This window comes from Ciconia boyciana, chromosome 5 (genome assembly GCF_034638445.1).
Source record: "Ciconia boyciana chromosome 5, ASM3463844v1, whole genome shotgun sequence".
NCBI classification, from domain to species: Eukaryota; Metazoa; Chordata; class Aves; order Ciconiiformes; family Ciconiidae; genus Ciconia; species Ciconia boyciana.
Window position 1 is genome coordinate 17,546,125 of NC_132938.1, and position 15,049 is coordinate 17,561,173.

General features: G+C 36.5%; 1 protein-coding gene across 4 annotated transcripts in view; it reads right to left on the bottom strand.

The window, feature by feature from the left end:
- The window catches only part of TAPT1 (transmembrane anterior posterior transformation 1), a 50,678-nt gene that overhangs the window by 14,387 nt on the left and 21,242 nt on the right, over nucleotides 1–15,049 (bottom strand). For all 4 annotated transcript variants that reach the window (XM_072862194.1, XM_072862192.1, XM_072862193.1 and 1 more), the window contains 4 exons: nucleotides 12,996–13,158; nucleotides 9,046–9,181; nucleotides 8,068–8,165; nucleotides 7,850–7,919 (listed from right to left, as the gene is read on the bottom strand). In XM_072862194.1, the coding sequence (XP_072718295.1) occupies nucleotides 7,850–7,919; nucleotides 8,068–8,165; nucleotides 9,046–9,181; nucleotides 12,996–13,158 (467 nt within the window). The remainder of the gene's footprint in view (nucleotides 1–7,849; nucleotides 7,920–8,067; nucleotides 8,166–9,045; nucleotides 9,182–12,995; nucleotides 13,159–15,049) is intronic.

Consider the following 15,049-nt stretch of genomic DNA (forward strand, 5'->3'; position numbering starts at 1 on the left):
CATGGATATCCAAATTGCTATATACTGGGTCTGGGGATGGGGGGGAAGTATTTAAAGACAACTATTACCCCTTATTTAGAAGGTTCCTACTAGTCTTTCACACTGCCACCTTAAAAGGGAACAGTAAGATACATCAGCTCAGTTTTCAAAACCGTAAGAACTACAATACAAAAGCAGTCTGACTTGAGATGGAGTCCTATGACTTGCCCTCCCTGACTAGGCAGGGTCTTTTTTTCTACTTTGGTGCCCTGGCTCTGGAAATGACCCATACAGCTTGCTTCAGGAAGCATCACATTTTTTAACACATTAAAAAACCTCCCTGAAATTGTATTATTGAAAAATGGGGTAAAACCTAAAACATAATGTCACCACAAACTAGCAAGTCCAAAGAAGTCTTTTTAGAAGACTTGTGAAAATCTGTGAACATATTGTTATCGCCTGTTACACCCATCAATAACTGTGACAGTAATTTCTTTGTGGGCAAGTCATCTCCAAATCCAAAGGGTTCATTTCCTTAAGCACCTCAAATATTCTGTCGGGTTCTACCTACTGGTTTTAGGACACAAGAAACAGAAATGTTCAGAAGAACACACAAGGATCAAACTGGTCCAAAAAATATTTGACTGTGTCAGCAGCTTCCATCATCTCTAACTGACTACAGACCAATGACAATGTTCATGGCTGTATAACAATATCCCTAATTTTAAAGAAGAGGTTTCAAAATACTGGCAAGCCTGAAGGAAGGGAGCAAAAAGAAGATAACTCCTCCAGGAGAGGGGAACGTAAAGCACACAGAATTCAAGAAGAATGAGACTGCATGCAGACATGTAAAAAGGCACATTTTGGGGTACATAAACTCATCTTTCGGTATGGGCTGGGGAAGGGTCAGAGGAAGAACAGGTTTCCAAAACAGAACAAGTGGCATATGTATGGGGGAAGAAACAAGGAAATCCTTCAGTAAAATAAATTTAAATACCAGAAAATCCAGGGTGAAGTCCTAACCTTAACTTCTTGGTTTCCTGCTGATAACACTCAGGAAGTCAAGCATGTTCTCCTATGCTTCTGAATACACCAGATACTGCCCAAATTACCAGAACACAGTATTTCCCGATAAATCTAGTTATGAGGTATCACTTGGCACTGTCACCAATGGATTAATATGCAGTCTGGCATTCCTTGATCTATATTCTCTATCACACCCACTAGCAGCTTGAAAGTAATCACTGAGTTTTCAGACTTTTGCCGAAAATCTCAAAAAGGTTTCATCTTATATTTCCCACATTGCATACTTCCACACTGCCATGACACATCACTGATCAGCAACGCGTAAGATGACACACAGATCCCATCTTCAGTGCTTCAGATCCCAGGGAGGTCTGTACAGATAGAAAGTCTCAAGTGGGAAGGACGGACCTTAATTCAGGCCTAAACATTACAGCATGTCTCAAGCCAATCCTTCAGACATTTACTACCTGGTCAGTATATGTTACCTCACCAGCTGACAGGATTAAATTGAGAAGGGACATCTTTGGCCTTAAATTTCCTCTTATGCTGTAATAACAAACATTTTTCCCGCACTATTTCTGAGACTGGATGACAGGCTGACACCTAATTTTTCCTCTCTACTTATTTTTCCTGTTCTCACTGGCCTCCCTTCTAATCTGTTATCTCTGCTGCCACAGCTGTTCAAGGCTGCTTGGAGTGAGAGGAAGGAGCGTGGCTCCTCTTCTTCACCCTCGTCCCTCTCATCAATCGATTGTCAGAGACGCAAGCAAGGGAGAAAGGGCATTTTACAGCAGCTTCAACAGTAAACCCAAATGATTCAGAAATTCATTTCATTTCTCACCCTCATCGACAAGGACAAAAAAGGCTTCAGGATATCCAAAACAACCAATGGTAATCAGTCCTAAATCCCAATTAAAATTTTGGAATACAAAATATACACCAATAATGTTTCATCATTTATTATGAACTTATTTGATGTTGAATATGTACATATATATTTTTTTAAACAGGTGAGGGGAATTTCCTGCACCATGGATTGCCACTTCTTAAGTGATGTGAACTACAGAACAAGTGAGGCTACATTCCTAGATTCACACTTACAGGTATCATGCTCTTAAAGAAGAACAAAGGGAAAGTAAATTACTGTATTTCTGAATCTGGGGAAACACTGACAAGCCACCAATGTTAGTGTTCAGTTACAGAGAGCGCAGGTACTGGTACTGGCAAAAGGAAATGTCTCTATTCTGCTTTAGCATGAGGAAGAGTAAACTGGGAAGAAAAAGGGATCTCTGTTCTTCATTCTCCATCATGATGATCCTTAATAACATTGATATAAGCCATTTCAACTCAGAACATATCCCACAAAGTGTTGGTGATAAGCATATCACAAACTGTTTTTCAGTTAGAATACACTACAGCTTTAATAACCCTTTCCATTATAAGCCAGGCTTAAATGACAGCCAAAACAACAGGCTGGGGATATTTTAAACTGTCTTCAGCTACCTCCACACAAGCACATTATTAAGAAGTTTACTTTCTCACTGTATGCTCCTAAGTGTCGAAGAACTGACATCTACCACTAATTCAGATACAGTTATCTCCCTGACTGGTCTCTTGTCAGCACATACCATGCACAGACTGTGTTCTAATACTGTGCTTAAACTCTGCTCTTAATAGGACTGGCCCAGAAGCCTGGCCACACATCATACTATATACTCCCCATATACATACTCTTTAGACTGTTTTGAAAGATGACACTGAATTTGCTTGTGCTTCCATGCATCCATGGGTGGTGCAAATTACTACATATGATTAAATCTTTTCAGTTCCCTTTAAAATATGTATTTCAGTATACTGAAAAGGGAAAGGAAGAATCAGACATTCCAAGACTTAGTACATCAGAATTTAGTGGTCATGTGTCAAAATCTAACCACAATATACCTTTTTCCATGAAGGTAAGTCATGTGTGCCTATTAGGGTTATCATATGAATAGAGGTGGTAAACTTTTATTTCAAAGCCAGTAATGTGCATACTGCTACAAATGCAACAGGGGAAAAAAGCAAGATGTACTTTTTTTTCTATTGGTTCGGTTAAGTAAAGCCCAAAAAAAGAATTGCACATAGCCAAATCAGATTTTAAATACTGTCGCCCCACTTACATCAACCCTGCCATTCCAATTCAAATGGAATTCTATGCCCATATTAATAACACATTCTGCCCTTCTATAAATCTTTCTGGAAAATGGAGACATTCAGTTTAAAGGACTGATAGCAACAAAGACCCGAAGTTTAATCGCCAATGTGTCAGAGGGTATCATCACTTTTAAAAAACATGTAAAAGACTACAGAAATGGATGTGATTGGCAATAAAGGATGTTCCTAGGACAGCACTGCATCTAGTATGGACTACTGTAATTAATCAGCCAACATCCCAAACAATTGATTACTGAACTTATTCAGGAAGGACGTGAACTCTGAAGAACTTAGGTACTTTGCAGTGGTAACTACCAAGAAGGGCAGTGAGATCCTGGGAACAGAGATCCAGAAGTGGCACTTCTACTCACCTGGGTAGAAAATAGTCTTTAGAACACCTAGTTATTTCCTTCCAGATTCCCTGACACATCATGCAGGAATCCAGAAAGGAAAAATAATTTTGATCATGTTAGTCCCACTGTTTATATGTTTAGATCAAAAGCTGGTTATAAATCATAGCGTGTAAGAAGTGAAACAAGATCTTTTGGTTTACATCTCAGCAAATCCTAATTAGCTCTAGTGACAACTACCTTTTAACAAGTGACCAGAGCACAAGAAAGTATCAAAGACCGAACAAGGAATCATCAAGGAGGCACCGATCTACCTTAAATGTACTCCTGCCCCCAAATCCCTCATCCTTAAAATGAACAACTGGATTAGAATAATGGTATTAAAAAAACCTAAAAGCCACATGAGAAAACAGGCTGAATTCCAGAGACCAAAGGTAAAAATAAAGGCTGTTCAATATTTTGTCAAAGCCAAAGAGACTGATAAATCAGGAACAAAGCAAAAATAACAGAATTAAGAAAAAAAAAGGCAAGAAATTATGAAAGAAAAAAAATGAAGTTCCTAAAGCTTCAGAATAAACATATAAAATTTTTGAGAAAAGAGGTTTAAAAAACAAGCAATAATCTGGCCAAACAGCCAACTGAAGCAAATAACGTAATGCACTACATCTAATGTACTTCTTCATATGAGGTACAATCGTGTTTTGTGAAAAATTTAGTTTAGAGCACAGCTTGAAATTAAAATAAGACATTTAAAAGCATAAAGGAAAGCGGCATGCTGGGCTTTCAAAAATGATGAGAGCGCTTCGCTTTATAATTTTAGTCTCCTTGTTCACTAATCCTGAACCCTACAAAATTAGCTTACAGATTTCTATTTAAAAAAAGAGAATATACTCTTTAAATTTAGGGAAGTATTTTCCTGCTACAACAAATATAAGGTTTTATATCTTCTGTACAGAAGTCTTTTCCAACAGCCACAGTGTTTAGACTGCCTGGGTGTACATAAATTTCCTAGTAAAAGTCAGGGCGACGATGCAAAAATAGTTTTGCTGCAGCTGACAAATCAAAGCTGCAGGAGCCAATATCGTTGCAGCTACAGAATCTGTGATTTCAATCTCAAGCAGCTATACAAACCCCAAGATCTTTGTTGACTTCCTGCACCTAAAAGATAACAGGTTTGGTTTTATTAGATGACTGTGTAATCAATGTATATCTCATGGTCTGTTCAATTAGTTTTTATATAGATGATTCACAGTTCTTCTAGTCCTGAATTTTTAATGAATTAGCTGTTACAGCAGAATTTTAAATGGCCAAAGGTAAGAAGGATCACTGATTCCACTGACATTAAGTCCAGAACTGGAAATACTGGGAAAAATAGTACAGCCACACATCAGCTTGCTATCCATACGCCAGTGCTGAGCACAATGCCAAATTAAAATGATTTCATGATTTCCAGATCTAAACTGATAGCTTGGTGGCACTTCATATCCTGGTGTCTTACTACATAGTGTCTTCAATACCATGCAGAGCTCTGCAAGGTATTTCAATGCATGATATAGGACATGTCTAGAAAGTACAACTGAAACAGTTCATTTCTGTTTTCATGCTTCTATTCACAAGATTACTCGCTTTTGAATTCTACTTGTAGCAACTTCTCTTGATCACAATGTCCACTCTTGAGGTCACTGATATCTTACTTTTCTGCTAGTTCATATTTTTCTTTTGATTAACATGTTAAACAAGAAGGGAGTTTCACCTATTCATGACAATTTCCTCAGATGTCTCTGAGATTGACCTTATTTCCCCCTCCCCCCCAGGAATTAGTATATTTAGTTCCTGTGTACTAATCAGTACTTTTTCACTGAATTTAAACCATGTGTTTGAGACAACGGTAATATTTTGAGCAGAGCCCCACAAAAGGTGGGGCAAGGCAGCATCCATTCAGTCTGTCTAAGCTTAATCAGCTACTGTTGCCATTGTTGCCCTACAACAGACTACAGACCTGAGAAAATAGCTGCAAGAAACAGAGAAAGGCTGGAAATATATGGGGGAACCTATATTTAGTGCTTTATTTTAGCAGTTTAGTTCAGTCCAGGCATGCAGTTTAAGCATATCATGTTCTAGGATGCACAAGGCACTCCAAAGGCTAACTGAAAGCTCAGTCCACAGGACCAGACTAGCCTTGGTTCCAGGTGTAGGATATAGCATTGGCATAGCATGTCAACGCAAGATGCGCTACCATTTCAGCTGCAGGAAATAAAACATTTAAGGCTAACAAAGTTATCAGAATACATGAACTGAAGCAATACTGATCCATCCTTACTGAAGCTGTGATGCAGCAAATCTGTTCAAGTTAAAAAGAGGTGAAAATCTGTCCTAAAAACCTGCCTACATTATTTATCTATGAGAAGAAAAACACTGCTATTTATAACCATACTGAGAAGTGGTTCCAGGAAAAGTTATCTGTTTGAAGGGAATAAATTAGCTTGTTTTGTGCACTCTTCTATGCACTGCTTCCATCCTCATACGGTATAATAAATGGCATCACTTTTTCCACCAAGTGATAAAGGGAGACCTGATATTACTATTATGGGTCTTCAATAACAATGTCTAGCAATAAAATATTGATATACATTTCTTCCAGCGTACGATTGCAGGTGCTTTTTATGGAGGAAATTATTAGTCATTTCTAATAGCAGTCCCTCATTTATTTCAACATTTAAATCAAGAAAGAGGCCTTGCCTTTCAGTAGAAGAGCTAGGTGTATACTTGTAACTATTTTCTGCAAGTATTGCGATTAATGAGAGAAAATTAAGAAAAATCATCTATGTTTTCAGTCAATATTTTAGCAAACATCACTTTTAGATATTCTTACTGTAAAGTTAAATACATTTAATTTTAAAAATGTAAGTATTTAAATCTTGGAACCAAAATTACATACTATTAGCACAGAATAAACACCTTACCAGCACAGAATAAACACCTTACCAGCACAGAATAAACACCTTACCAGCACAGAATAAACACCTTACCAGCCCAGCTGGGAAGATTATTTTTGGGGGTTTTTAAGAACTTCTGTGAGGTATATTAAAGTTTAGTGCTAGTTTTTCTGTTACGTGATATATTTAAGATTTTATGTAAACAGTCTTTCATCCAAGGCATCAAAAAACAATTGCCATTTAACATTTGCATGTAATAGCATTGCAGTTTGCAGATGAATTAGACAAAAAAATCACATCAATAGCCAGAATTCAAAACCTGAAGCAAGCCTGCTGAAAGTTTCTCTTGATGAAAAAATCCGAATCATCTGTTTTTAAATAAGCAGGTACATTTTTTTTTAACCTATTGAACATTCGAGTTCTCTGGTTTAAAAAACTAGGAGTTGGAATGAAAAAATATATTCTATTTTGTTTGCTTGTCTGTATAAATAGCTTTGACCAAAAAAGTCATATGCACAAAATAACAGAAACAAATATTTTCAAAGATCAGAAAATATTAGAAGCAAAGAAGCTCTAGTACAAGCTTAAAGTGCAATCTCTCCTATTAGTTTTGAAACCAAGAATTCAACAAATATTTCAGATGGCTGATATCAGTATTAGAAAGAACCTTCACCAAAGGATACCTATAACGGCTTTTCCTCATGAGACACACTGAATAAGAGTTCGCAAATTTCAGACTAAGCAGCAACACAGTTAAGAAGTGCCAGAACCATAAGACGTTTCCTAAGTACCCTCTACTATTATCTTGCCACTATGTCAAAAGTTAGTCATCCCCGGTATTTCCTTCACAAGCCAGCTACTTCATCGTTACATTCTTTTGCGGGGAGGGGGTGGGGTGGGGGTGGAGGTGATATTTCAAGATCCATCCTCAAAACTGCCAAACATCATGCATTCTGAGATCACTATCAACACAGCACACTACAGTGTCAACTTTCTGAAAACACAGAAGACCTCAGAGACTTTGAAGCATGGATATTTTGAGTACCGTAACTTAAATCTGAAATTCATATTTAATAATAACTTTAGCACACAGCCAATAGGTTCTTTCAGCACCTCAAATAAAAACTACCCATTTAAAAAATGGGTGTTCCCATTGTTCCCCGGAAAAACAGTGTTCCTGGAAGCGGAATCCCAGTTTTGCCCTACTAAACCAAACAGTAATAGGGGAGATGAGGAATTCAAGTCAGAACACTCAAATTCACCAAGGCAAAGCTGTTTTAACAATAATATTAAATAAATGAATACATTAAAAAAAAATCACCCTCTCACTTCACATTTTCTCATTATTAGCACAGCTATACATACCACTATTTGACATTTGAAAAAGATTGTTCTTCTCAAACTTCTTGAAAACACTTCCTTTTATTTCAACGAACTGCAATTTTTAAAAACAGTTAGTTAGTTTTTATTGATAAAAACTGATATAAACAAATCAGACAATCAAATAATATGCAAATAGACATATGCTGAAAAAGGATGCTGAAAAAAATTAGGGTAGCTATATAATAAAGCTACATACTTACATTATTGGACATCATGATGGTAAGCAGTGATTTATTGTGGGAGTTGAAGGCCACATTAAGGGTTGTTGCTTGAACCATTATAAGAATAGCATGCAGGACTAGATAGCAGGGTTAAGGAAGCATATTTGAAAACAATTTTTCTGCACAACAGTACTGAACAGTACCAAAACTCAAATTTCCTATTTTGTTTCCAAAATTTAACAAAAAAGTTTCTATCTCCCTGTCAACTAGATTTACAGCAAGACAGTACTTAAACTTATGTAATGTACCCACAGTGCTTTGTAGCATGTAATAATTATGTTAATTTTTCTTGTTCTAAAAGAGCCCAATGACATTAGTCAGGAGAAACAGCAATACAACCTGAAGGAAAAAAAATCTGAGATAAAGAAAGGTTCAGAATTAGCCTAAAGATTTCAGAGAAGAGAGGGGAAAGTACAATAATTCTAAATTCATCACCACATTTATCGGACTACATATCTCTTTACAGATCATTTTAATCAGTTCACTGGAAGGTTACTTCACACTAAACTCATTTGCATCCTGAATACGCATGAGTTTATCCCTTCATTTCAATAAAATGTTTTCAAGCTAGGTGTTTGTAACATTCCACTAAATAACAAAACCCCACTGTCTTCAAGACCCTGTGACCCAAAATACTCAAATACAAATCAGAAATCAAAGGTTCCATGAACTATCCAATTACTGTTTTTCATTTTACTACACATTAGGTATTAAAAAAGCTGTCTACTATACCACTGCAGTGGTATACCATTATGAAGGGTTTTTTTAAAGCAAGTTAAAAGGTTTTTTTCATTAATTTTAAAAACCTGTAGTACTGGCAATCTTACTTGGAAAGTAAAGGAACACTGATTTAGGAATACTGTCATTTTTTCAAATATATTAAAATAAAACAATGCAGAGCAATTACTGTGTAATTTAATTTAGAAAACTTTGCAATTTATTGAAGAAAAAGGATACAGACATACAGCACTGCCATGAAGAAGTGAGGAATCACACCTATGTGAGCTCTTTTTCTTTCCTTAGGTTCTGTAGCTGTCCAGTAAAGAGCATCTAAAATATCTTGTCCAAATGAAGAAAACAGACGATCAGCCACCTAAACAAGAAGAACTTTTTACTGCCTTAAAGCAATATTTTTCTCTCCAACACTTGAATATGCCATCATGTACAGCTCAACCTAAAAAAAGTTTCACATATTTATCACTTTCTATCTCTCGTTCATTCCATTTCCACTCTGGATTTCACAGTGATACTGTTCCTTTTGTATACTCAGCAGCTTACTTTCCCTCTCAAATTTACTATGCCCTTTTCAACAGTATTTACAATATATAATCATGTAGTGTTATCTTAGATGTTTCTTTGGAAGACATCCAAGTACAGCTCAGACTTCAGCCTTTGATAAAGCAGTATGTATGTTGCGTTGAATTATCCTAAATGTTTTTTCCCATCCTTCTGGGTTTAATAGGGGAAAAAAAATAAAGAAAAGTGAATTTCAAATGTGTGATAGGGAACACCATCAGCTTACAGGTACAAAAAGGACTGAAATTAGATTTGGCTGTACTGTTTCCTTACATCTTGGAGTGAAGTATATACTCATTACAAATCTCTGCATAAAGCAGAATTCAAAATTAAAAGTACTACAACACAACAGCAAGTGATCAAGAGGGACTAGAAATTCTGCCAAAAAGGAAAAATTAGTTTGAAAAAACTACAAACATCTGAAATGTAACCTAAAGAATATATGCACAAGTAGGAAAAAAACCTAGCAGTAATTCTAAAGATAGGAAAAACATGAACAGCAATCTCAGCTTATAATTCAATATCACAGCAAGAAAGGTCACATGGAGTTCCACCAGTTCTCAACACATCATCAGCAAGCACGTAAAACTGAAGATCATTACACGGAAATACTTTTTTCTGCCTATACGCTGCAATTCAGTAATTTTAAAACTAAGCTGCACAGGACAACAAAAACAGCACTTCAAAAATTAAATTTGGTATCACAAGGTCTGGCTAAAAAAAGGAGGTATCTTCCATTGCTTACTAACTCAACCAAACGGAAATGGTTAAATATGAAAAACTGATTATCTCTACTTAATAAAGACAACTGGTATTTCCTCTTACTGCCTTTCTGCAAGACAACAATTTTGGATGTGTTAAAAAAACAAGTAGCAATATAGAACTATGTGCACAATGTACCTGCAAATATTGAACCATACCTATTAAGTAGAAAATAAGTTATTGGGACAACATAAGTAAACCTAGATTTGGGTCATTTCCTGACCTTGTTAATTAAGAGTTCTAAACGTAAAGATACTGAAGGGAGAGAAGTCATATACTTTAACTTATTCAAGCCAACATTTATTGAAGTTTCCTAAAATATGAAGACTGAATTAAAACAAATTTTTACTGGATGTCTCAAGTAAACCGTAATATATGCTACTCTTTAAGCATCACCTATGAAATAAAATGAACAAAACCATGAGCTGATGAATTATCATAAATCTGAAGTTCAAAAACCCACCAGTTTGAGAGATATTTACAGTGGTATTGTTTTCGGCTTTTAAATTTTGTAAATTATGAAGGTTCCTGCTCATTTGGTTCCTGCTCATTGTGATGACCCATTGAGTAATTACACCTGGTGTACTAACACCAACTACAGAATGCTTAGAGTTTGGTAAGTTTTTGTTAACAATATTGTGAGGGTTTTAATAGATAAAACAGTGGCTTCGCTTTCCTTTTTATTTAAGCAGTCCTTGTTTCTTAGCTGACAGGATAGAAAATATTAAAACCCACCACACAATATTGTTGCTTGCTTTTCCAAATACGACTTACCTAAACCCTACATGCCGGCTCCAGGCTCCAGCAGAATTCCATGGTGAGTGCTGTCACCAGCGTAACGCACACTGGGGCTTCACAAGGAGCAGGAGCCGGTGGGTCTGAATCTAAAAAAGAAAAGTGTCGTTTAAACCAAATGTGCTGAATGCTCCCCTTAGGCTGTGTATCTGGAGCATTCAGCACATAATTTGAAGATCTTGCATTCCTTATACCTGTCCAGGACAATATTTTCTGGACTTGTCAACAGCCGAAAACATTAGAACATTGTAAACATCTCTGCTGTTCAGTGATTTAACTAAATTAAAAAGATCTTCCTATTTTGAAAACTTGTGAAAATGTAAAGTTTATTACTTAAAAAAGAAGCGTATTTAACAGTTCCTTGAAAAGCATTGCTTGCATTAGTAGCAAAGACTTATAACAAAATTCACCAAAGTAGTCTAAGCAAGCCAATATTCAAACTGTTGAAAGCTGATTATCAATCAAGTCTTTCAGTGGGATCCCATGACATTTTCTGCCAATACTGTGCCTGCAACCTACCACAGTAAAAAAGCCCCTTAAAAAACATGCCCTCTGCTTGGCATGTTGGATTTCATGAGACAGCATGGAAATTAAATACCATTTCCAACTTCTAAGTCTAATGTAATTTTCCTAATAACTATGAGTGGTAACAGACTTCCCCCATCCTAAAAAAAGGAAACTCAGGCAGTACTACTTAGTTGAGACACATGTTTTTGGTTCTGCCAAATGTAGCAAAGAAACTCAACTCTTCATTCAAAATGGAATAGCACATGGCTTCCAATTCACAGCAAACACTGCAGTCTCTTCAAATTACATTGTAAGCACATAGTGCTGTACTTTCTCAGCTTTAAGAGAACTGACTTGAAGTAGTCTTGAAATAAAGAGAAATTACAATTTTGAGCACATGGATTTATTTAGCAAGTGATTATCTCTCACAGATTATGGAACTATATATGGATGAATATTTCCGAACACAACTAAAACCCACATAGTAACTCAGTGCCAATTTAATATTTATACATGTTTTTCAGCAAATCTAAAAACAAAGGAAATAAAACCCTATGAATAAACAACTGAGGTGATTTGTATGATTTGTTTCACATAGGATAATGAAGTGTGTTCCTTATGCAATATTTTCATATTTTATGAGGAAAGAACAAATGTCTTTAGACAAAATATTCGGATTTTGCACAAAGTGTAGCCCCGTTTTAGCAGTCTTCAAAGGCACAACAGATGTTCAAACAAGGATTAATGTTATTCAGAGATACCAGAATCCTAGTAAAGTAACTGCTGTGTACAAAGATCTGATAGAGTCCTTTTAAGAGGTTGTATTCCTAGTGTGTCCTATATTTGCAGGATGGAGATAAGACTGTAGCTATAAAAACATTATTTACTTTGTGAATCACTGATCATAGAAGGACAATTAAAAATCTCATGCTTTACATTAATAACAAACAAAAAACAATTCCCCCCCCCCCCCCCCCCCATGTCTCTATCTTGCTTCCCAAAACAGATTTTCCTTTTCTTGTTTCACTATATTAATTCAACTTATTGTTTATGTACTCAGGCTAGCCAGGACTGAGACAGGTGAAGCAGTAACATGTGTCCTTGCATACAATGAAATCTATAATTCCAAGATGAAGAATTAAAAACCAAATTCCATGTCTTGTACCATCTTCCTTCTCTACTCTCTCTCATGATCTTATCACTATTTCAAATCAATAGTTTCTACTTTTCTCAATGAGTTCAAAACCTCATTCATTCCACTTCTTGCATTTCAGTTTAAGACATTCCTTCTTCCATTTCCAGTTCTCAATTTTCATTCAACTAAATTGATTAAGAAGCTCCAGGAACTAGGCAATATGAAACAGTATCTAAAAAACTTATTTTTCATGAACTTGTCTGTTTCACTGCATCTAGGCTTATTATCATGGGTGTGTGCACATGTGAGAATACAAGATGTGCCATACTGTTAAGTACAAATACTGTAATACAACAATATTTCAGATAGTCTGAAAAAAGCATGCTTGATACTCCAATGCCAACATTCTTACCTCAAGCATGTTATAGATGATGTAGAGCTTTATGACAGACTGTCCCCTTATCAGATGATACATCATAGAGTAGTCAACATAGTGCATCATGAAGTAGCAGATGACCAATATAACTCCTTTGAGAATGTCACATACCTGAGCAGGTTGTAGCAAACGTCTATCACTGAAATACAAAGGGCAAAAAGTTCCACTAAATGTCATATACCCACAAAATACAAATGTTACCAACTCAATAGGAATTTACAGAAGCTGTTAATCAAGGATATATTTTAATGTAGTTTATTACTGCCCCTTCCCCTGCCTCTCACTCCAACACATAAGGAACACCATGACCATGATACACATTTATAGATCACACTCCTGAACAGGATCACATTCTCTTATCTGCCACATCCATTTAGTTAAAATACTCTATTTGTTGGGTAAGAGCTCCCAGTTGTTAAGAACCTTCTGCATGCGTGACCTTTGGTTTTTAATTTACCTTCCCTCTTCCAGCCAATTCTACTTATCATTTTGACTTCCTCAGTTACAGAAATTTTATTTGCTATAAACAAAAGAAAAAGAAATGAAGCAGTCATCTTCCATTTCAGTATAATGAACCAGATGCTGGGGAATAGGTTCTAAATGCAATTCTATATCTCCTTTTAGCTCTAAGCTCTACAGCAGTAAATGCAAACAATTTGACATCAGAGCTTGAGGTTGATCTTGAACCAATGCAGTTTTCTGTCTACAGTCCCACAACTAACCCAGAAGACTAAATGAATCACCACACAATGTCATGGTTTAACCCCAGCCGGCAACTTAAGCCCCACACAGCTGCTCGCTCACTCCCCCCCCCCCAGTGGGATGGGGGAAAGAATCAGAACAGTAAAAGTGAGAAGACTCATGGGTTGAGATAAAGACAGGTTAACAGGGAAAGCAAAAGCCGCACACGCAAGCAAAGCAAAACAAGGAATTCATTCACTCCCTCCCATGGGCAGGCAGGTGTTCAGCCATCTCCAGGAAAGCAGGGCTCCGTCACACGTAACGGGTTACTTGGGAAGACAAACACCATCACTCCAAACGTCCCCCCCTTCCTCCTTCTTCCTCCAGATTTATATGCTGAGCATGACATCATATGGTATGACCCCCTTTGGTCAGCTGGGGTCAGCTGTCCCAGCTGTGCCCCCTCCCAACTTCTTGTGCACCCCCAGCCTCCTCGCTGGTGGGGTGGGGTGAGGAGCAGAAAAGGCCTTGACTCTGTGTAAGCACTGCTCAGCAGCAACGAAAACATCTCTGCATTATCAACACTGTTTTCAGCACAAATCCAAAACACAGCCCCATACTAGCTACTGTGAAGAAAATTAACTCTATCCCAGCCAAAAGCAGCACACACAATTTCATCCTATAAACTAAAACTACAGGAAGAAAATATCTTTACCTTAATTGCCACAATAGCAGCCATAAGCATAAGGAAATTGCAAGGCACTATTTACTTGTCTATTTACTTAGTTTAGTATTAACAGAATGCAAAGCATTTAAAAAGCCTTCAAATTAAATCAAAAGGTTATTTCAGAATTAAATATCAAAAAATAGAGAAATAAGTTCTATTACATAGATTTATTTTTAATATACACTGAAAGGTTTTTGTAGAAGTCAACATTTCACAAAAGTTGGAACCAATTAGCAGAATGCAAGTTATGAATTTTTATTTTCTGTATTCTTAAATCACTAGGCTATCCACAGATTAGACAATGCTCCCATAAACTGATAACACGTTTAGAAAAAAGTTAGAGTAAATTGATAAAAATTCATGCTGTTTTTAAAAAAACATCCAAACAGTTACTTTTGATCTCTGGGAGTCAAGACATTCTACAGACACTGCAGACAAGTCAAAAATCCCAGCTACCTGACTCATTCTATTTAAATACAACACCAGAGATAGAGTGTTATACTTCAGGTTTCTTTGTTGTCTTTCATTCAAAAGAAGAAAGCCCTGAAGACAGCATTCATGCATTACAACATTCACAGAACCAAACAGTGTCATTCCACAATGGGCAAATAGATCATGCTCA